The following is a 24,240-nucleotide window of genomic DNA, read 5'->3' as shown; positions in this document are numbered from 1 at the left end:
AAGAGGCAAGTCACCAGAGGATCGGGGCCGCCCTATGCCTCGGGGCAGATAAAAGCCGGCCAGCCCCAGCCCCAAGTTGCGGGAGCAACATTGTTGGTTGCTAGTTCCTGCCTGAACCCTGTCCTGCTTTCCTGCCTGAGCTCCTGACCCACCCTGGCTCCCTCCTTGCAAGCCTGTTCCTGACTTCACCTGACTCCCTGCCCTGCACCCAGCTTCAGCTACTACGGACTGCCTCCACGTTGCACCTTTGGCTACGGACCGGACTTGGACCTCGCCTCTTGGGTAACCCACGGGACCAGGACAACGGGGAAGGAGGGAGAACGGATTGAAGAGAGGTGAAAATGGCGGGGACAAAAGGCTGACTGCTGACTCACCCTTACCGTGCGAGGAAGAAACCAGAAACAATGAAAAAAAATTAGGCCCTTTGGGGATGTCTATTTCCTTTTGTGTATCTTGTTGGTGCGTAAGCATAATTAAAGCAAAAACAATATGTTTTTCAGGTTGTTTTTTGTATTCTCATTTTATATTGTTACGTTGCGAACCGCCCTGTGATCTTTGGATGAAGGGTGGTATAGAAATTTAATAATGAATGAATGAATGAATGAATGCTCTCCCCAGGGAAACATTCATGGCACCCACACTGTCAGCCTCAGATACCAGGCTGAGAAAGATGTTTAGGTAGGCTCATTAATTGATATTAGATTAATATCTGCTATGATGGTTTATTTTGTTCAATTAGCTAGCACAAAATACAAAATCTAGAATCTAATACTAATTTTCTTCTTAACTATAAGGATTTTGGTCAATATATTCAAAAATTGCACAGTGCTAAAACAGACCAGTACATGACCAGTACTAATTAACTGATCAGGAATAGGCCTGCATAGCCTGTGTTCTGTTATTTGTGGCCAATCTGGACATTATGTTAAATATATTTTTAAAAAATTGTGAAAAGTCCAGTAGCACCTTAGAGACCAACTAAGTTTGTTCTTGGTATGAGCTTTCGTGTGCTCATACCAAGAACAAACCTAGTTGGTCTCTAAGGTGCTACTGGATATTATATACTACATCAGACCAACAGGGCTACTTACCAGAATCTAGAACTACGTATATTCAGAAATGGATAGCGAACAGCACTACCTTGGCTCTTTGCAGATACGGGATCCTTTTACTTCTAGTTGCCATGCCGCTGTGTTTGCTAGCTGAGTTCTTGCTTTGTTTAGAGACACCAGGGTTTATATGCAAGGAATTTCTCAGAATAGGACTCAGAATGCCATATTCTCCAGCATTCCCCAACTTTCTTCTTTCATGCAATTTTGTATTAGGGAAGTAATAGTGCCACTGTATTCTGCTCTGGTCAGACCTCACCTGGAGTACTGTGTCCAGTTCTGGGCACCACAGTTCAAGAAGGACACTGACAAACTGGAACGTGGCCAGAGGAGGGCAACCAAAATGGTCAAAGGCCTGGAAACGATGCCTTATGAGGAACGGCTAAGGGAGCTGGGCATGTTTAGCCTGGAGAAGAGGAGGTTAAGAGGTGATATGATAGCCATGTTCAAATATATAAAAGGATGTCATATAGAGGAGGGAGAAAGGTTGTTTTCTGCTGCTCCAGAAAAGCGGACATGGAGCAATGGATCCAAACTACAAGAAAGAAGATTCCACCTAAACATTAGGAAGAACTTCCTGACAGTAAGAGCTGTTCGACAGTGGAATTTGCTGCCAAGGAGTGTGGTGGAGTCTCCTTCTTTGGAGGTCTTTAAGCAGAGGCTTGACAACCATATGTCAGGAGTGCTCTGATGGTGTTTCCTGCTTGGCAGGGGGTTGGACTCGATGGCCCTTGTGGTCTATTCCAACTCTATGATTCTATGTAATTGAGAAGTAGAACTTGGTGCAAGCAGGAAGAGCTGAGATTTCAACTTAGGGCAGTGTTTCTCAACCTGTGGGTCCCCAGATGTTGTTGGACTACAACTGCCATCATTCCTAGCCAGCATGACCAGTGGTCAGGGATGTTGGGAGTTGTAGTCCAACAACATCTGGGGACCCACAGGTTGAGAACTGGATTAAGGGCACTGTGGGGCATTGCTGGGCACTTGCACAAGGACCCTCCCACTGCATGGTCATCATACTGCAAGTTATTGCTGCTTGGCATCACCAGCTGTTTGCTCATCCAGCTTTTTCCTTCAGTGATAGAGGAAGCAAGCAAGTGTGGACAAGGGAGAAAGAACATTGGTTGTCATCTGCTCATTCACTTATTGCCTGTTCCTTGGACAGGTGAGTAGGCAATGATGGCTGGCTGGAGAACAACAGAACGAGGGGATGGACATATAATCAATCTATACCCAACCTGAAATACCGTAATTTACTGAAAGTTTTTTGGGGGGCACATGTCAAAGAGTTCTCTCCTCCCCACTTATAACAATGTATAAGGATCCTCAGGAGAAAGGTTGAGATCCCTTGGCTGAGGAAATGAAGTTAAAATCAGGGGTTGGCGAGGAGGGGTTGGAGTCAGGATAGGCAAGTGGAAGAGAGTCATGGTCGGGGCAGAGTTTGACAGGATTTGACAGGGTGTGTGCAGATTATTAGGAGCTCCAGGGTCAGTCACAAAACAACATGTCCAGAGGGTGGCAACAAGAGAACTGGCCTTTTCCACAGTGGCTCCCCAGAGTCGGTCACGACTGGACCTAATGGTCAGGTGTACCTTTACCTTTACCTGTGGTGGCCTGGGGGGCAGGGCAAAGGGAGTGGACCGGAAGTGAGCAGTCTTCACTCCAGTCCACTCCTAAAGAATAAAAGGGGACTTGCACTGAAATCTAGCAGCGAGCCCTCCCTGTACTTGAATCTTTTCTTTTAGGCTCACCTTTCCCTTTCTAGGTTCCTGGGCGATGGTTGCTGTCTTTCGGAGCAGGGAAGGGATTTCCCTTGCTCCGCATGTTTCCCCCTCCCCATAGCAATTGTCACAACTTTGGCGGTTTTAGGTCTTGGGTGGAATCCTTTAGCCCTATATTCAGCGAGGGGTTGATGTGGCGAGTCATCCCTTCTCGATATCAGGTTCCCCATAAAAGGGGTCTTGAGGGGAGCAGGGACGGAGCAAAGTGGGTGCAACACACCCCGGGTGTCATCACCTAGGGGGGTGATATTCGGCGCGCCGCCTGCCCACCTCTTGCCTACCCCAAAAGCTCAACAGCAATGACAATCACAGCCAGTATTTTCATACAGTGGTACCTCTGGATACAGGGTATCAGGATATTAGGGACGCAGGTGGCGCTGTGGGTAAAACCTCAGTGCCTAGGACTTGCCGATCATATGGTCGGCGGTTCGAATCCCCGCGGCGGGGTGAGCTCCCGTCTTTCGGTCCCAGCTCCTGCCCAACTAGCAGTTCGAAAGCACGTCAAAATGCAAGTAGATAAATAGGTACCGCTTTATAGCGGGAAGGTAAACGGCGTTTCCGTGTGCAGCACTGGTGCTGGCCATGTGACCCGGAAGTGTCTCCGGACAGCGCTGGCCCCCGGCCTCTTAAGTGAGATGGGCGCACAACCCTAGAGTCGGACACGACTGGCCCGTACGGGCAGGGGTACCTTTACCTTTTACCTCTGGATACAAACGGGATCCATTCCGGAGCTCCTTCGTAACTAGTGATGGCACGTCTGCGCACGTGCGCGTCACTTTTCACCGCTTCTGCACATGCGCGTGAGGTCATTTTGAGCATCTGCGCATGCGGCGAAACATGGAAGTAACGCGCTCCGTTACTTCCGAGTTGCCGCGGAGCGCAACTCAAACGCGCTCAACCCTAAGCGCATTCAACCCAAGGTATAGTAGATCACAGTCCCTTGGGAGTCCAACTGGATTTCAATGGGGGGGGGGGTGCGTGACAAGAAATTTTCTGCACCGGGTACCACCTGACCATGCTACGCCACTGGAGGGGAGTCTCTGGCCACAAGTGCACAGCTGTGGGTCACAGTCCTCCCCTCAGCTGTGGGCAGTGGCGTAGCGTGGGGGTGCAGGGGGGGCCGGCCGCACCAGCCGCAACATCTGGGGGTTAGGGTTAAAAAGGTAAAGGTAAAGGTACCACTGCCCGTATGGGCCAGTCTTGACAGACTCTAGGGTTGTGCGCTCATCTCACTATCTATAGGCCGGGGGCCAGCGCTGACCGCAGACACTTCCGGGTCACGTGGCCAGCGTGACAAGCTGCATCTGGCGAGCCAGAGCCGCACACGGAAACGCTGTTTACCTTCCCGCTGGTAAGCGGTCCCTATTTATCTACTTGCACCCGGGGGTGCTTTCGAACTGCTAGGTTGGCAGGCGCTGGGACTGAGCGACGGGAGCGCACCCCGCCGCGGGGATTCGAACCGCCGACCTTTCGATCGGCAAGTCCTAGTCGCTGAGGCTTTAACCCACAGCGCCACCCACGTCCTGGGGGTTAGGGGGCGCAAATCCACTGGCTAGGGGGCGCAAATTGCTTGCCTTGCCCCGGGTGCTGACAACCCACGCTACGCCACTGACTGTGGGGCTAAAGGGGGCCAGGCTGTGCAAATGCACGTTGTGCAGTGTCCAATTCCTGTCTACACGCCCAGGTTTCCTACATGCGAAATTGGACAAAGTTGTGGCCATTTTAATCCGGCAGAAGATGCCGTCCTGTGTTTGCCTCCTGCCTCCCTGAGGGACTGCGCCTGGGCAGGCAAATGGGGAAACAAGCCAACAAACTTTGAAGGGGCAGGATGCGTCTCTCGAGGCACGTTTCTGGCTGGGGTTGCGATTGTACCGTGTGTGTGTGTGGTGTTGTTGGCGACTTGGCTGGGTGGCGCCGACCCTGTCGCCCCCCACCCAGCCCAGTTCCTCACAGGAAACCTCCTTTTGTGTCACCCTGAGGAGAAAAAGAGAGAGGGGGCGGCCAAACCCCGCGTTGTTTTCGCAGGAGGCGGACAGGAAATGACCCCTTGACGGCGCCTTGAAAAACAAGCTCCCCGCCAGCCTCGCGCCAGCCTCGCTCCCCGCCGCCCAGCCTCGCCGGGCTGCCCGCCTTCCCCTCCCCGCCCGCCGGCCTCGCTCGCGCTCCCTCCCCGCGCGGGGAGCAGCAGCAGCAGCAGCAGCAGCCGCCCGCCCCGCGCAGCCCATGTGCTCGGCGCGGCTGTCGGCTGCTGCTGCCGCCGCCTCCCGCGCGCCCTGAGCCTCGCCGGCGAGCGGCGGCCAAGATGTCGAGCGCGGCGCCGCACGACCCCTTCTATTCCTCGCCCTTCGGCCCCTTCTACCGGAGGCACACGCCGTACATGGTGCAGCCCGAGTACCGGATCTACGAGATGAACAAGAGGCTGCAGACTCGCACCGAGGTGAGTCCCCTTCTTCCCCTTCCTCCTCCGGCTGGGGAACTCGGCGCGCCGCTCTCCGCCCCAGGGGCAGCGGCGGCGCCTCCCGGGCACTGGAAGGGGCCACCGCCGGCTCCGTCGCCCTGCTCCTAGGCGGCGCAACTCTTTGCAAAAAAAGGCGCAGGCTGCACGGTGGGGGGAAATGCACGAGACGGCTGGCTTTCAAATGCCCCTTTTGTGCAAGCGCGCAGGTTGGGGCCAGGTAACCTGACCTCTCTTTTTTTTTGGCATTTGCAATCGCAGCGTTCTCGAGGTGTCGCGTGCATTGAAGGAACGTGTGTGTGTGTGCCGTGCGCGCGTGTTTAAAAAACAAACCAACCACGTTTCGGCGGCGGTGGATGTTACCTGTATACTTCTTCCCACCCTGGTTATCAGCACTGAGCCTACGAAGGCAGAAAAGAGGGCTGGAGTTGGACAAACTTATTGCAGATACACACAGACCCTTCCATGTGTCTCTATTTTCCAGGGATTTAGAGAAGCCGTCCTGGTTTCTGATTTGATCCAGGAATGTCCTGCTTTTCCTTAGGATGTCCCTGTTTTTACTGGAGAAATGTTGGAGGGTATGGAGCCATCTGAAGGAAATCCTGTACAGGGAAGATTTTTTAAAGAAATGTGTTTATATGTGTTGGAAGCCGCCCAGAGTGGCTGGGGCAACCCAGTAAGATGCGTGGGGTACAAATAGCAAAATTATCACTAGGGAATGGGACATCCCTGTTTTCATTGGAGAAATGTTGGAGGGTATGTATCAATGAATGAGGTTTCTGTTATTCTGTTAACGGGAGGAATAAACAGTCCGGCATTTAACCCCACAAAGGATATAACAGAAGCTGCATCCAGTGTTTGTCTTGCTTTGTAATGTAGAATCTGCTGGTTTTGTACCACAACATGAGTGTGTGTGCGCCTGTATGTGTGTTTGACTTGAGTGATGCGTAGCTGAGCAGAGAATCTCTTCACTGAAAAGAAGAATAGAAACATTAGGTTTGTCTTTCATCTAGAGCTAAAGCTGCTTCTCTTAATCAAATGATTCAACGAAGTCATAATTTCGGGGTGTTCTTACATGAAGAATGTGTGGGGTGATAAATCTAGCAAGAGGGCTTCATTTCTTCCCTGTGTGCCTTCAACTATGCACAGCTACTTTTTTGTTTTCCTCAAGTGGTTTCTTTGAATGGGCTCAGCTGGGGAACAGAACACTTCAGAGAACTCAGACTTTTGGAAGTGAAAACGTCGACAATGTTACCGAATAATTTTGGCGTATTTTGTGAGTTCGGCTGGTGGTTATAATAGCATAACTTTTCAAGGGATCCCAAGGTTGTTGTAAAAGAAGCATACTTCTTAATTGTTCACTGCAGCTATAGTCTGAATGTATGGGATCCAGGTAACAAGATGTAACCTGCTTTATGATTGGTGAATTGGTAGGCAGCAATTGAGTTCCAACCACTAATAACATTACTGTTTGGATCACCCCACTCCTACCCTTTATGTTTTAAACTGAGGTTGTGTTTTCCGTTTTGACTCTGGTTGTTGCTCTTGCAGTCTAGTTAATAGTTATTGGGTTGCTGGAAGCTTGCAAGAATGAATGCTTTAAGAAGGTGACTTGCTTTAGGATGTTGTTTGTCAGTGTTCCTTGAATTTTTATGAATTGCCTCTCAATTTTTCCTGAAGTTAAATTCTGATGTGATTTCGGGGCAGTCCCTCTGACAAATTTCAAGGGGAGCAAAAGTAGTTTTGAAATTTCTCTGGGGTGTTACGCACAGGGTAGCAGACTTTCTGTTCCACCTCTTGAGTTTTTAAACTATAGTTTGTGATTTGTGGAAATTAAAATCAATTTTGGCTGCTGCAGTTTTCCATGATTGTAGCAAGTTTGTTTGAGTAGACCTACCTTTTCTTATGCTGGGTGAATGTTGTTATTGTAGTTGTTGTTGTTTAATAGGACTTGTAGGAAGACATCTCCCTGTAAGTTGATTCATGAGAATTGATTCAAACTAAGACAGTGGCTGGCTTAATTTGTTAGCTGTGTGCACAGGTGTGCTACTTTGTATTTATGATAGTTTATTCTGACTTTCACAGACTTCTTAAACTTTGCCCTTCTTCTTTGTGGGATCTGAGGTTTACCACTACATCCGTTCCCATGTGCATGCAACTATAAAGAAACAAAGAAAAAACCCGATATGACATTCCCTGCCCCCCAATAAATGTATATTCAAGATCAGATTGGTTAAACTGAAGAACCTAGGAGATACTGCCCAACAGAAGTGGACTCACATCTGTTCTGTTGGAGCAACTTCATATTGCAATCCTATTTTAAATGTGTGGATGCAATGAAAACATTCTGGCGAGTCATTTAAATTTTGCATCTAGTAGTGACTCTTTAAGATACACGCAACAGCGGTTTCTTCCATGCTAAAGAATTCAGGATACAGTGCCTTGTAAATAAAACACAGGAGTTTTTATCAGTATCTGATCTGATGCCAGCAGTAAATTCGGTTAGAGAACTCATTGTATTTTGTATGGCAAGAAAAATGTTTGTCTTCTAAAAATGAGTACCTGCGCATTCATTTTATAATGGGAATTCTCCCCCGGGATTTAACTTTGGTGAATTTCTCAGAAATCTATGAGCCCCTTTTGAAAGACAAGTCATTTCAGCAACTGACAGAGCCCTGGCTGAAATTCAGCCTCCACCCTGGTTTTTATGCTGGTTTTTATGCTAAATAATGATAAAGTGTCTTTATCAAATATCAAATAGCAAAGGCTAGCATGCATACTTCTGGAAACAAAGCTTTCTGAACCCCTGTGTCTTTTTGCTTTACTGGCAAATAACGTGGAACGAAATCTGGCCTATGATACTTAATACTTTTCCTTAAAGTGTGTGCCAACATGGCTTGCCACCTAACTGATGTGCTAAACAATGGTCATAAACTTATTCACTCATGGTATGTACCCTGTTCCTGACTTCTGGACTGCCATATACCGTATTTTTCGCTCTATAGGACGTACATTCAGATCATGATATCTTCTCTTGATAGGGGCAACAAACCCAGGTTTGCCACAGAATAGTCACTCAGGAGTGAGCTGTAGCCAATTTCAGTTCTGGAAAATAACACATTCTGTTTGGAATGTTACTTAGGTGTATATCTAAGAATATTTATATTTACATTTATCTACTCACACGACCGTATTTTTCCGTCTATAAGACGCCCCCATGTATAAGACGCCCCCTATTTTTGGGGACTCCGATTTAAGAAAATGGGGGGAGATAGACCCGTGTATGTATAAGATGCCCCCTAATTTTTGACATTATTTTTTAGGGGAAAAACCTAGTCTTATGCACGGGGAAATGCGGTATATGCTCTTAAAACGTATACTCATAAAAATGAAAAATGTGAAGAGCTTCTGCAACAGTTTGTCATGGTGATAAGCAATTCCAAAATATTAACTGCAGGGTCAAGAGCTGGTGTAGCTTTATGCCTAAGGTGTGGAACTGGAGAATCCCCAGGTTGAAGCCTGTCTCTGCTAAGTACTTACAAGATGATCTTTAGCAGGCCGTTATTCTCTCAGCCTTGATGTTCCCATCCCACCCGCTCCACTGCTACATGTGGATAATAACTGATGTCATTAGAATCATAGAACCATTGAGTTGGAAGGGACCCTGAGGATCAACTAGTCCACCCCCTGCAATGTAGGAATATGCAGCTGTCAAACCTTCAACCTTGGCGTTACCAGCACCACACTCAAGTGAGCTAACCAACTGAGCTTTATAGGTTTGTTACAAAGAAAAAAGATGGCTTTGAGCACTGTATAGAAGTAAAGAATTGTGATTAAGAAAGAAGTTTTAGCGATCTGTTTTAGCTAAGTATGGCACTCTTGTGGCAGAAGCAGGGAAAGTTCACGAGGGCCCATTTATTCATGCCTTGACCCCAGACAAGTAGTGCCTCTGCTCTTCATTGTCATCAAGGATTCCTCCACACCAAAGTGTGTTTTGTAGCACTAAGACTTACCATTTGTAACGTTGAGCGTAGAATTCTGGGAACCTGTTCTACAAAGTTTGACAAAACACCTGAAAATAAGGTCAGCTGGAATCAACAGGACTGGCTTCAGCCAAAGGACTTACAAAGGAGATAAAGTTTACACCCCCCCCCCCCCCATGTTTTACATTTAGGGGTTTTTTTTTGGTGGGTATTTTTTTCCCCTGGGGGTGGAATACAGCAAATGAAGTATTTATGTTTTTAATATTTGTGATTCATTTAGCTAAATAATTTGGACATTGACATTGCAGTAAGCCCACAACGTGTGCGAGAGTTATGTTCTGGGAATCATGCCTAAAGCCCAAATCGTGTATAGTCAAAACACATTGGGTGCAGTGGTGGGTGGGACTGGCAAATTCTCTCCCCCCCCCCAGACACCAGCCCCATTTCTGCCTCCTTATTTTTTATTTTTTATAACAAGCACATAAAACTGAATGTGCGCAAGTTAAATGCACATATGTTTCAGGTATACTGTAGCAGGGGTCAGCAACCTTTTTCAGCCATGGGCCGGTCCACCGTCCCTCAGGCCATGTGGTGGGCCAGACTACATTTTTTTTGGGGGGGGGGGGGGAATGAATGAATTCCTATGCCCCACAGATAACCCAGAGATGCATTTTAAATAAAAGCACACATTCTACTCAGAAAAACACGCTGATTCCTGGACTGTCCGCGGGCCAGATTGAGAAGGCGATTGGGCAACATCCGGCCCACAGGCCTTAGGTTGCCTACCCTGGTACAGAGGAATCCCTGTTTATGTAGACACTCTGTTCCCAACTACTGTGCGTGTCAGCCCGTTGCAACCCTGACCCCTTTCGGCACTGAAAACGGCTCACGAGTGCACAGTTGTGCATGACTCAAATGCATGTGAGTTGGGACTTGCCTGTATTTAATATAAATTGAAGAAGAATAAATATTTTACCTATACAGTCGTACCTTGGTTGACGAACGCCTTGTGACTCGAACGTTTTGGCGACAAACCCGGAAGTGAGTGTTCTGGTTTGTGAATGTTCTTTGGAACCCGAACAACCAACGGGGCTTCCGGGGCTTCTGGTTGGCTGTAGGAGCTTCCTGCAGCCAATCAGAAGCCGTGCCTTGGTTCCCGAATGTTTGGACCTGTGGAACAGATTCCGTTCGACTTCCAAGGTACTTCCGAGGTTTACAAAGGTCTGCTATCCAGGCTTCACAGGAGACTTGCAGGTTGTACTAACAGGACGTTGGACCTTGATAGACGAAATGCCGAACTTGCTACCAATTATGGGACCACTTGTGCACTAATGCGATCTTTGCAGCTCTCCTCTAGGCATCTTTGCCATCTGGAGGGAGGTGGGTAGCAACCAGGAGAGCATCTTCTATGTGATAGCACCACATCTGTGGAATGCTCTCCTCAGGGTTGCTCATTTGGCACTGAATGTGACAAGCCTGTGGGGAAAGGGCATGGTTCAGTGGTAGACCGCATGCTTTGCATTCGAAAAATCCAGGGTTTAGTCTCTTGCATCTCAAAGTAAGGCTGGGAGTAATCCCATCTGAAATATTGGAGATCTGCTGCCACAACACTGGCCTAGATGGTCTGATCTGGCATAAAAACAGCATCCTCTGGCTTCAGTCCACCGTTTTGCTTTCAGGTCGGTTTGTTGTCATTAGATTTTATGTTCAAGTTACCGTATTTTTCCGTCTATAAGATACCCCCATGTATAAGATGCCCCCTATTTTGGGGGACTTAGATGTAAGAAAATGGGGGGAGATGGCCCCATGTATAAGACGCCCCCTAAATTTTGACATTATTTTTTAGGGGGGGAAACCGAGTCATATACACGGAAAAATACGGTATATCAAGAATTATTCCATACGGAAGAATAGCAAATAAATGGCTAGCATAGATCAACAAATGAGAATGTTAATTCTCCAATCCAGGGGTGTGTGTGTGAGAGAGAGAGAGAGAGAGAAAGAGAGACACAGAGAGAGAGAGAGAGAGAGAGAGAGAGAGAGAGAGAGAGAGAGAGAAGGGCTGATTTTTGGAATGGTACACTCACATCTTAAGACTATGCAAGCACAGGAAGACTCTGGTGGATCAGACCAATGGACAATTGGATGTAAAGCAAAAGTATGGCCTTGCATGCCTAAGATTCATTCTTCTTGTATTGTGAATAAGCTCGCAAGAACTGCCAGCCTGCAGTTGTTTTACTAGGCTGCTTAAAAGCCTGCTAGCTTGCATTTCCACACTGGAAGGAAGAGAACCTTCTCTCCCCAGCAGTCACATGGAAACACAGGCTGTAGCCACTGATAAAAACATAAATGCTTCTACTGACCTGGTACAGGAGTCCTCCTCTTCACTTGCATGTCAGCAGTTACCAGATGAGCTGCTAAATGCTAGACAGGCTCACGCGTTTCCTCCTGCTATAGTTAAGTTTGGGTTAGAGGGGAAATCTTTCGCTATCCACTGTTCCAAATTTTATAAACCCATTAGTAACGTTTCCCCTGAACTAACCCCCCCCCCCCACAAGTGCTTTAATTTAGGAATCTCCCTTATACTGAGCCATGCCATTGGTCCTGCCCTTTGTCCCCATTTGAAGGGCTGACCAGTTTGCTGTTGCTCATGAAAAATCTGACTGGGTTGGAGGTGTGTGTGATCTTGGCAGTCCATATTTTCTTCTTTCTCATTGTTTGGTCAGCATCTTTTACACCTGTCTTTCCAATAGGATTTGTTGTTGTTTAGTCGTTTAGTCGTGTCCGACTCTTCGTGACCCCATGGACCAGAGCACGCCAGGCACTTCTGTCTTCCACTGCCTCCCGCAGTTTGGTCAAACTCATGCTGGTAGCTTCAAGAACACTGTCCAGTCATCTCATCCTCTGTCGTCCCCTTCTCCTTGTGCCCTCCATCTTTCCCAACATCAGGGTCTTTTCCAGGGAGTCTTCTCTTCTCATGAGGTGGCCAAAGTATTGGAGCCTCAGCTTCAGGATCTGTCCTTCCAGTCAGCACTCAGGGCTGATTTCCTTAAGAATGGATAGGTTTGATCTTCTTGCAGTCCATGGGACTCTCAAGAGTCTCCTCCAGCACCATAATTCAAAAGCATCAATTCTTCGGCGATCAGCCTTCTTTATGGTCCAGCTCTCACTTCCATACATCACTACTGGGAAAAGCATAGCTTTAACTCTCCGGACCTTTGTTGGCAAGGTGATGTCTCTGCTTTTTAAGAAGCTGTCTAGGTATGTCATTGCTTTTCTCCCAAGAAGCAGGCGTCTTTTGATTTCGTGACTGCTATCACCATCTGCAGTGATCATGGAACCCAAGAAAGTAAAATCTCTCACTTCCTCCATTTCTTCCCCTTCTATTTGCCAGGAGGTGATGGGACCAGTGGTCATGATCTTCGTTTTTTTGATGTTGAGCTTCAGACCATATTTTGCGCTCTCCTCTTTCACCCTCTAATCTGCAGTAATAAGCTTGTGGTGAACTAAACATTCTTAATTTGGTCAAGGCAGTGGCATTGTTTTGTTTATTTTGCTCAGGATTGTAGGACTTTCCTCCCTAGCAATTCTGTACTTGTATTTTCAACATTACCGTATTTTATACGTTTAATCAATGGGAGTTTATTTATCTCAGTTGGGCCACTCTAACAAGAATCAGATTTCTCTCCAAACTGAAAATGAGCAATTTGAAATGTTCGTAAATTCTTTCCTAACACATTCAGAGATTTTTTTAAAAAAAAATGAATCGTAGCGGTCTAAGTATGTTATATAGACTGAAAGGTAGTGGAATCTGGGTTTTCTTTTTTACCTCTACATTCTAATCATGCTTGTTTCTGGAGTAATTCAGAAGCTAACAGTAATAACACCACACTTGCCTTTCCAATTCCAGTACGTTTCATTGCAGTATGTTTGCATTTCTGCAACTTTTTGAACTTGCCTCCCCTTTGAATTTGCCTTTCCTGACAGTAGTACCTTGTATAAGATAAAGCACACAATCTTTGAATTGCCTAGGCTTATCCCTCATTGTACGAACGCTAGGCGGATTCTAGGGATGGGATTTCTCAGATCTTTTCTTCCAAGGCTTTAGAAGTTAGTCCACACAGTTGGGTTTCTTTTTGCGCAGCAAATGTGTGTGATCAGTTTGTGCACACAACCTGCTTGCCTGTGTAAAAATAATTTTTATTGTTGTCAGAATACACTCCATAGTGTGAGCACTGCTACCCTAGGACTCAGAAGAACCCATTTCAGAAGCTTCAGTGTGGCGAGTTTTGAAGTGGTGTGCTGGGGCCCCTGTAAGTGAAGGCAGAGCTTGCAGTCGGAACACAACTGCTGCTCTTATATCGGGATTGGGCTGGATCTAGACCCATCAGTAAAGCGTTTCAGGAAAACACATCCTAAACTTCATTAAGGGAAATCACGTTGGCGAAAGACGGGACTCCCCAGCGCCACCTGGTGTCACAGTGTTACAACGCCTATACAGTAGTACCTCAGGTTACATACGCTTCAGGCTACATACACTTCAGGTTACAGACTCCGCTAACCCAGAAATATTACCTCGGGTTAAGAACTTTGCTTCAGGATGAGAACAGAAATCGTGCTCTGGCGGTGCGGCAGCAGCAGGAGGCCCCATTAGCTAAAGTGGTGCTTCAGGTTAAGAACAGTTTCAGGTTAAGTACGGACCTCCAGAACGAATTAAGTACTTAACCCGAGGTACCAGTGTAAAGTGCTTTTTCTTTACCAATGTAGTTTGAGTCTTTGGTCTAAGTCTGACTGTTGCTGAAGCAACAGCAGAGCTTTGCTCTCTGTTAGTATTCAGACTGAATGTCGCAGAAGGTAGCCTCACCACAGAGCAGAACAGGGGGGTTATTATTAGTATAATTAATCAATGAATTAAATTTGTATACAGCTTTCATCCAAAGATCCCAGGATGGGTCACAGCAGACTGTGAGAACATCCAATGCTTTTACTTAATGGCGTCATTTGCTAATTTAGCAGCTAGAACATGTTACAGAATTGCAAGGAATTTATGAATTAAAATTACAATTCAACTGTGATAGCAGTATTAGTATTTTTTTTTAAAAGAGCTGCTACGGCTTAGTTTTTAAGATGAAAAGTTCCCCAAGTTTATGTTTGCCTTTATTCTACAGATTTATTCTGTGTTCTGATTCCGTCATTGTGAAACCAAGGCATCTTCATGTATGGCAGTGTTAAGGCTGGAATAGCATATTGTTACATAGAAAAGTGTAATATTTTCTCTAGAGTGCTCATTCGTTGCTGCTGTGTTTGTTGGATTGAATGTGGTAACACAATCACCTATTTGTTCACGTAATAAGTGTTTTACCCTGACTATATACATATGGCAAAAATATATAGTATAACACGGAATGGAGAGAATGGATCCTCTACAGGTGGAGGATTCTAGTTCTGAGTGCAGCTCCAGATACACAATATTGTTATGATTTTGTGGGTCCCAAACCTCTCTAATCCCTGGATCCAGCAAGTGTTAAAATCTAAGACAAGTTTATTTATTTAGTGCTCTCACCAGAGCAAAAAATGTACTTGCTAGTGGTAAGATAGCCACATGTGGATTATGTGGTTATTCCCCCTATGTTTGGCCCAGTTGTAGTGATTCTACACAGTGGATGGACACTGTTATGAATGATTCAATAAGAGTTACGTTGTGAACTGCCCTGAGGTCTGCGGATGAAGGCCAATATAAGAGAGAGAGAGAGAGAGAGAGAGAGAGAGAGAGAGAGAGAGAGAGAGAGAAAGAAAGAAAGAAAAGTGCGCAGGCAAAAGGCAGAAATTTTTTTTGCTTAACAGAGTTTGTCTTGCATTGATAACAATGCTATAGGTTTCTTTAAATCCTCTCATTTCACATTGTGAAGTATTATATGTTTTCGTGTTTCTTTGGAAGATAGCATGTTGGGATCTTATCATTTATTTCTATTTTTTTGCCCCTGGTAGAGATGTATAAACAGCACAAGTATACTCCCTTAAGCAGACTGCACAGCCACTGATCCTTCCTTAGTCTCCCAAAGATGCCCCAAGGATCCAATTTCTTAATTTATTTATGATTTTCAGTTTTATACATTTCAATAACTTTACAGTCATTTTAACATTTCAAAACTTGACTTCCTCCCCCCTCTTTCTGCGGTTCCTTAAATTTATTTTTTATATTTTCTGCATATTTCAAATTAACTTAATTTACTCATTTTTTCATCTACTTTAAATATATACTCTTATAAAACAGCAGGTTGTTACAATAAGCCTGCCAATGTTATTATCTGTTTACAGTTTATTTGTAAATATTCAATAAACCATCTCCAGTCTTTTATAAAAAGTTTGTTATCTTGATTTCTTATTTTTCCGGTACGTTTCATCATTTCTGCATATTCCAAAACTTTTTGTATCCGTTCTTCTTTCACTGGGACTTCTTCTTCTTTCCAGTATTTGGGCAAGTAGCATTCTTGCCACTGTAGTCACATAAATGAATACTGTAAATTTCTATACAGTTTGAATAGTTCTATTCCTATAATTCCCAAAAGGAAAGCTTCTGGGTTGTTGTTTTTTTAAGCAAACATTATTTTAAACACCTTTTTCAATTAATTATATATCATTTCCTAGTAAGCTTTAACCTTACTACAAGACCACCAACGCCCCAAGGATTCTTCTGCCAACTCACACCTGATGGAAGACTGGCACAAACCTTTGCCACTTCCACTTAGCCATGCTAAATCTGATAGGTATTGGATTCCAAGGACTGAAGAGAGATTTCCTGTAATCTCAGACTATCAACATGCTGCTGTGAAATCCCTGATCTCTGTCAGGCAACATCGTAGGAAATGAAAATAGATCCATTTGCAGTAATCAAGAATCTCAACAGTGACATGAAATTCTCTCTTTGCTGGGCCCTCAGTTTTGTATGGCTGCTACTGCAAGGTTGTTGCTGGTCTTCTGAATTTATCCCAACACACTATAGTGTGTTTACCCAGTACGGCAACCTTCACTGTCGGTTTCTTTCCAGCTGTTTTGGACCCCAAACAGCCAAAGGGCCACCAGTTTGGGGACTGCCACAATACAGGAATTTCAGTTTCAGCCTGAAGTTTGACATTCTGCTAACCATTACTTGCATTTCGAATAAAAGGTATCAAAATTCTTACAGCAGGCAACTGGCAAATATGCAGAGATTAAACAAGGACTAGCGGCGAGGGAGGGGGATTATTCATAAAGTCACAGGAGGAATCCATCAGTGGCTGTTCTGTGAGAAGAAAGAATTGAAATCTATCAAGTATGCTAATTATTCTGAATTAGGTTTTTGCTTGAATATACTTGGCACCTCAGAAGCCAGCAAGTGGGCTTTTGCTTGTCCTCCCCCCAGTGTATTTTTATAATTGCTAAGTAGCGTAGCAAGAGGACATTAAATGAGTAGATTAGGGAATAGAATATTTTCTCTCCCTCCCCCTTTTAGGTCCAGTAAATTGGTTAATTTATTGATCATATATGCTAATCCCAGTGAGATTCTTCCTGAGCGTACAGAGCTTTGGGAGCCAAAACTGCACCCGTGCACACAACAGACAAATATCAACACAAAAATCTTTAGTGGATGGAAAGACTCTGAGGGGGCAAAACACCCGAAAGCTGCCCTATAATAATTCAGAGCCTTGGACTATTCATTGGCCAAGTGGACAAAAGACTACCAGGTAGGTAGGAAGGGTGACTAGAACAGAGTTGCTGGATAATAATAATAATAATAATAATAATAATAATACTCCGCCCATCTGGCTGGGTTGCCCCAGCCACTCTGGGTTGCTTCCGACACATATAAAAACATAACAAAACATCAAACATTAAAAACCTCATCATACAGGGATGCCTTCAGCTGTCTACTAAAAGTTCTATACAGTGGTACAGCAGGTTAAGTACTTAATTTGTTCTGGAGGTCTGTTCTTAACCTGAAACTGTTCTTAATCTGAAGCACCACTTTCGCTAATGGGGCCTCCCGCTGCCGCCGCGCCGCCAGAGCACGATTTCTGTTCTCATCCTGAAGCAAAGTGCTTAACCTGAGGTAATATTTCTGGGTTAGCGGAGTCTGTAACCTGAAGCGTATGTAACCTGAGGTACCACTGTAGTTGTTTATTTCCTTGACATCTGATGTGAGGGCATTCCACAGGGCAGGTGCCACTACCAAGAAGGCCCTCTACCTGGTTCTCTGCATCTTCACTTCATGCATTGAGGGAACCGCCAGAAGGCCCTCGGTGCTGGACCTCGGTGTCCGGGCTGAACGATGGGGGTGGAGATGCTCCTTCAGGTATACTGGACCGAGGTCGTTTAGGGATTTAAAGGTCAGTGCCAGCACTTTGAATTGTGCTTGCAGCCAGTGTCGATCCTTTAGGACCGGTGTTATATGGTCCTGGTCAGTTGCTCCCAGTCACCAGTCTAGCTGCTGCATTCTGGATTAGTTGCAACTTCCAAGTCTACTTTCAAAGGTAGAGCGCATTGCAATGTGAGAGCTCACAGGGAAAGCTGCAGGTCAGGCTCTCTTGTGCTGCCCAGAAGTATTAGGTTGGGTTGAAACTGGTAAAATAATTTATAGAACAAACCTGCATTGCTAAATAGCCCCTTAGACCAACTTCCAGACCAAAGCAAGCATTTAATTGCATGCAAAACCTCATGCACCATCGACTTGCTAGCAGACAGGTTGCATTATTGAACTATTCGATAGCTAAAATAAATATATAAATTTTGCACAATTCCCCCTGTTACTTTCCTCTTGCAATATCCACGTCCTAAGGTGTACACACAGTTTGTGAAAGGTGACAGTGAGGTTGTAGAGGTGCCCCATTCCCCCCCCCCATTTTTTAAATTCATTTTAAAACACAAATAAAAAACTCAGACAGAAAAGACAAACAATATGAACAAATTCTTGTCATATCCTTATTTTTCTAAACATTGTTAAGTTGGCTTCCCCAAGTTCAACCTATCTGATTTTCAATTTACATCATCTTTAGCAGTTTACATATGTCATAATTTCTAACCATCTTTTTTAAAAAATATTTTAAAGTATACTTTAAAATAGTATTATTTGCAAGTGATAAAATGTGAAGTTGTTTATGGTTAAAGTAAAAACAAAAAAAATTCCTTCCAGTAGCACCTTAAAGACCAACTAAGTTAGTTCTTGGTATGAGCTTTCATGTGCATGCACACTTCTTCAGATACACCATGCATGCACACGAAAGCTCATACCAAGAACTAATTTAGTTGGTCTTTAAGGTGCTACTGGAAGGAATTTTTTTTGTTTTGACTATGGCAGACCAACATGGCTACCTATCTGTAAATGGTTAAAGTAAGTGTGACAAAAAAAAAAAAGATGGTTAGAAATTATGATATATGTAAACTGCTAAAGATGAAGTAAACTGAAAATCAGATAGGTGGGACTTGGGGAAGCCCACTTAACAATGTTTAGAAAAATAAGGATATGACAAGAATTTGTTCGTATTGTTTGTCTTTTCTGTTTGTGCTCTTTATTTGTGTTATAAAATGAATAGAACCATAGAATTGTAGAGTTGGAAGGGACTACGAGGGTCATCCAGCCCAACCCCTTGCAAAGCAGGAATCTTTTCCCCACCGTAGAGCTCAAACCCACAATCTTGAGATTAAGAGTCTCGTGTTCTGCAGACCAAGCTAAGTGCATTGTTTGGTGTGCCCAGAGCTTGCTGCAACAACCCTCCTATCTGTATGAAATTGTCACTTGAAAATGGTGTGACTGCTGCCCGCCACCCATTGTGATGCAGAGACGTTGAAGCAGACACAACAGTTGTGTAGAGAATTTCAGTAGGTGTGGCTTTTTTCACTCCTGCTTACCAAGCTGCTCCTGAAATTGCATTTCCTTGTCCACAACTGGCAAAGGTACAGGGAGCCTGGCTTTCTTTGCAACTGGCTGTGCTAGGCTGGAGGCAGAGCGCAGGAATGGGAACTGTAGGGTAAAAGAAAGCAAAATGTCATTGCCACCTGAGTTTAATTGGGACGCAGGTGGTGCTGTGGGTCAAACCACAGAGCCTAGGGCTTGCCAATCAGAAGGTTGGCGGTTCGAATCCCCGCAACGGGGTGAGCTCCCGTTGCTCGGTCCCAGCTCCTGCCAATCTAGCAGTTCAAAAGCACGTAAAAGTACAAGTAAATAAATAGGTACCTCTCCGGCGGGAAGGTAAACAGTGTTTCCGTGCGCTGCTCTGGTTCGCCAGAAGCGCCTTAGTCATGCTGGCCACATGACCCAGAAGCTATATGCTGGCTCCCTCGGCCAATAAAGCGAGATGAGTGCCGCAACCCCATAGTCGTCTGCAACTGGACCTAATGGTCAGGGGTCCCTCTACCTTTACCTTTACCTGATTTTAGGCACTTACCTGGAGGCCACCATCATGTTACACAGTTTTACCTTTACGCACAATAAAAAAAAAATTCCTTCCAGTAGCACCTTAAAGACCAACTAAGTTAGTTCTTGGTATGAGCTTTCGTGTGCATGCACACTTCTTCAGATACACCATGCATGCACACGAAAGCTCATACCAAGAACTAACTTAGTTGGTCTTTAAGGTGCTACTGGAAGGAATTTTTTTTGTTTTGACTATGGCAGACCAACATGGCTACCTATCTGTAACTTTACGCACAATGTTTGTGTATTCCGTGGCAGTAGATGAAAGTTTCCAGCACTGAAACATCATCATTTGTAGCACCTTCCAACATGGTAAGAATTGTACTATGTCCCTGCTGCTAGTCAGGTTCCTGGTGAAAATTCTCTTGGGGGGGATGCTGCAGACATGGAACCATTTAAACACGGAACCAGGCTAAACATATGGAGCTGACAAAGTCATCCAGTTTGGCTCTCTCGTGCACTAGGGTGCCAGCCTGTATTAGTGCATTCTTCATTGTGGCACTGCTGCTTTTGAATGCCTATAAATGCTTGCATCGCTCCACCTTTCTCTAGTTTTAGGGAAATAGTGAAAAAGATCTGCCTGTTTGGCTAAGCCTTTAGAAATACCAAGAATTTGTGGCAGCTGCTGATCTTAAATTGAGCTCTGGTTCTGTTTTTAAGGTTTGGCTGTTTTGATTTGCGTGTGTCCCTGTGCTTTGTACCTTGCCATGGGCAATTAGTAAAGCGGAAACGCAATAAATAGAATTGGCTGTGTTAACTGGGGGGTGCCTGGGTAGAGATTTGGGAGGTGAGGGAGGGAGGGTAATAGACCTGATAAAGGGCAGGGGAGGGGAGAGTAAAAATAAACGCTCTCTTGAAATTTAGTAAATGTTATCCTAGACCCTTTAACAACTTTTGGATCATGTTGATCCCTGTCATAAAAGGAAATGAATTCTGTTCATCAACATCTTCCTGAGAAATTAATTTTAACTAACAGGCATTAAATGCAGCATTGTAGGAAAAAATCAAGGAGTTCTTCCCTTTCCTTTAGAAAATATGAACAGTGCTATCAATGAATTGGCAAAAGGCTCCTGTGGATTTTTCTGTCCAGCTCTGCCTGTGCGCTTGTTCAAATGGGATTTGGAAGGCTACGTTGCTGATTTTGCATTGGCAAATTATCATTTTTGCCAGTCTTATAGCCTGCCCTCCCTCTGCTGCCTTTCTCCCTCAGTTTTCTCAGCACTGCATCCAGGCACTCAGATATTTTTCGGCTTATTTCTAAGGCATCAGCCAGAGTAGCCTGGTGCTTAGCTGCTAGGGGAAAAGGCAAAATTCAATTAAATGCCTAGCTGCTTAGACTGGGGTTCAGACTTTGACTGGTAGTATCTACGGCTTGTTGCTGGTGACTTGCCAGACCCACAGTCTTTGCAATATATCAGGCAATAGACACTGTGGAATTTTCTGTGAAGTTAAAAATAGATTTTAGAAAATAGAGTCCTAGGAGTATGTATGACTTTACGTAAGATAAGGGAAACTAAAAAAACAAGCTGATGGTTGCAGTAACAGTTTTGAATGTATTATTGAAAGGGACTTTATGGTTGAATTTTACATTTTCACAATTATGGGGGAGGCAACCTCCTCCCAAAATGATGAAGGAGGGGGGAAGCTTCAAGGATAACCTTTGCTGGGTCTAATGCCCCCCTCCCTTCCACAAGTTCTCAGTGTGGCTTGCAAATAATTAAATCAAATTAAAACATAAACACTGAAGCAACACGATTTATAAGAGAAGTATATACACAGCAGTTTTGTGGAAAGCAGCTTTCTGTCTTGGTTAAAATAAATTTTGTCGAGCTATCAAATGACCCCAGTGTAAAGTTGTATTTTTTTTTAATCACAGAACTAATCAGCTGATCAAATAATGCTACACTTTTACATATATGACATTTGGGGCTGTTTTAATGAACATTGTTTTGAAAATCCTTCTACGTTTATACAGATAAATAAAACTTTGGAAGATTGCTCTGACTTCAAATCCTTTTTTTTTTTTTACCTTACAAATCTATTGCTAATTCATTGATCGGCGCATTTCACATTGCTCTTAATAGGAGAGAAAGGGGCTGAACTAAAGAAATTGATGTGCATATGTGAATTAGTAGCATAATTCAGACACCATAGCTAAATGTAAGAGTTGCTACTTCTACCAGAGGGGTGTATGTGTATGCAGAACAGCCAGTGTTAATTCATTCATATTAATTCTCTTAAACGTATAAAAACTGTAACTATTCACTGACTGTTACAAGCTTGAAAGAAATGGTCACGTGGCAGTTCTGCTAATAATAATGATTTGGATTTCTTTGCACTGAGCTATCATTCTGCCAAGATAATACAGTGGTACCTCGGGTTACAGACTCTTCAGGTTACAGATGCTTCAGGTTACTGACGCTTCAGGTTAAAAATTATCATACTGTTAGTTTTTAATTTAATATAATTTAGTTGCCATTGAGTGGAGAGGAAGAGTACAAATGTTGCAATAGAACAATGTTGCTTAACTTTCTTATACTTAACAGACTAGGAAACACCATTCGGTGGGAACTCAAACCCCTTCATGATCTCCCAGGCTAGTTTACTTCACAAGGTTGTTAAGATAAAAGGATAATCCCACAGCTGTGATGGCTCTGGAATACAGGATGGGAGACTTGTTAGGATCCTGAGATCCCCAAGGGAGAAGCTGGACCATAAACCAAGAAAGCTTTGCTTTCTAGTCTTAACTAGGATTGTTACTGACCACACTTGGGGAAAAAATGGATGCCAAAACAGTACTCAAACATCCAAAACTGTATTGTATTTGATGTGAAGCTTGGACTGCATTGTTGAACTTGGCACATAAATTGACCATCTTGCACAGGTTATCTGGACAGAGTACATTCCTAGTTAAAAACTTTACTGGTGATCTTTTGTTGGAGGCTTCAAAATCTTGAAGCTGGCGTTTGCTGCCCAGATTAGTGGAATATAGATGTGGTAAATACAATAGATGGTCTCTTATATTGATTTTGTTAATACGCATACATACGCCTTCTTGGTAGTGGCGCCTTCCCTGTGGAACGCCCTTCCATCAGATGTCAAGGAAATAAGCAACTATCCTATTTTTAAAAGACATCTGAAGGCAGCCTTGTTTAGGGAAGTTTTTAATATTTAATGCTGTATTGTTTTTAACACTCGATTGGGAGCTGCCCAGAGTGGCTGGGGAAACTCAGATGGGCAGGGTATAAATAAATCATCATCATCATCATCATCATTATTTACATTTTTATGTCTGTCTGTGCATGCTTCATTACAATATCAATATCAATGTGGAAAAAGCCCTTTCTATGTTTCTTTCAAGGTGCTTCCTTGAAATTTCCCGCCCCTTTCTATCATTACATATAATGATAACCATGCAATGTGCATCAACTAATGCCTATGGCTAAGCATTGTATACAGGGACGTGGGTGGCGCTGTGGGTTAAAGCCTCAGCGCCTAGGACTTGCCGATCGAAAGGTCGGCGGTTCGAATCCCCGCGGCGGGGTGCGCTCCCGTTGCTCAGTCCCAGCGCCTGCCAACCTAGCAGTTTGAAAGCACCTTCGGGTGCAAGTAGATAAATAGGGACCGCTTACTGGCGGGAAGGTATACGGCGTTCCGTGTGCTGCGCTGGCTCGCCAGATGCAGCTTGTCACGCTGGCCACGTGACCCGGAAGTGTCTGCGGACAGCGCTGGCTCCCGGCCTATAGAGTGAGATGAGCGCACAACCCCAGAGTCTGGCAAGACTGGCCCGTACGGGCAGGGGTACCTTTACCTTTACCTTTAAGCATTGTATAGTAAATCACATATCAGATCTTTCTTATCTAAAGCACCTTTAAATTTGGGTTATGAGCATACTGCTATTAAGCGATCTGTTGAATTGCTTAATTCTTAAGGGGGGAAATGTGATAAAAGCTAAACACATTCCTGATGGCAGAAGTTGTATTACTCACTAGTGACTCATAGCTGTCCCCCCCCCCCACCCCAATCTCTGAAACATTCAGCACAAATGCGGAAAATACACTGAGCTAATTGCTAGGAAGTGTGCGCCCAAACACGCTACCTCTGCCACTTTGAGATGCAGCAGGAGGAGGATGGTTATGGATTGAATCACTGAAGCGATTCTGGATTCTATGGCTCTGCCCATCTCCTGTATAAGCTTTTGCATGAGATTCACTGGTTATGCTAGGAAATGCTACTGTGCCAAAAAAGAACCACTTTTGAAAATAGTGCTGCATTCATCAAGTCTAGATTCTCATAAATTTGCATAATAGAGTGCAAAAGGACTTGCGTTCATATGGACAGGTTCTTGTCGATTCCTGCAAGTCATGTGCATGTGTGGCCTCACATTCTGGAGAATAGAGTTGTCTGGCTCTGGATATATCACGGTGGATTCAAAACAGTGCTGATGAGGAAAAGGGGGATT

At 44.6% G+C, this 24,240-nt stretch overlaps 1 protein-coding gene across 9 annotated transcripts in view; it reads left to right on the top strand.

Moving 5' to 3' along the window:
• The first annotated feature begins 5,063 nt into the window (after positions 1–5,063).
• Positions 5,064–24,240, top strand: part of LDB2 (LIM domain binding 2) — a 224,900-nt gene continuing 205,723 nt past the window's right edge. For 2 of the 9 annotated variants that reach the window (XM_077934408.1, XM_077934406.1), the window contains exon 1: positions 5,072–5,327. In XM_077934408.1, the coding sequence (XP_077790534.1) occupies positions 5,193–5,327 (135 nt within the window). In that variant the 5' untranslated portion in view covers positions 5,072–5,192. The other 7 variants (XM_028743293.2, XM_028743294.2, XM_077934407.1 and 4 more) reach the window with 6 other exon arrangements.

This window comes from Podarcis muralis, chromosome 9, assembly GCF_964188315.1.
Source record: "Podarcis muralis chromosome 9, rPodMur119.hap1.1, whole genome shotgun sequence".
Taxonomy (NCBI): domain Eukaryota; kingdom Metazoa; phylum Chordata; class Lepidosauria; order Squamata; family Lacertidae; genus Podarcis; species Podarcis muralis.
The sequence above is the reverse complement of the archived record's forward strand: the minus strand, read 5'-3'. Positions and strand labels throughout refer to the sequence as shown.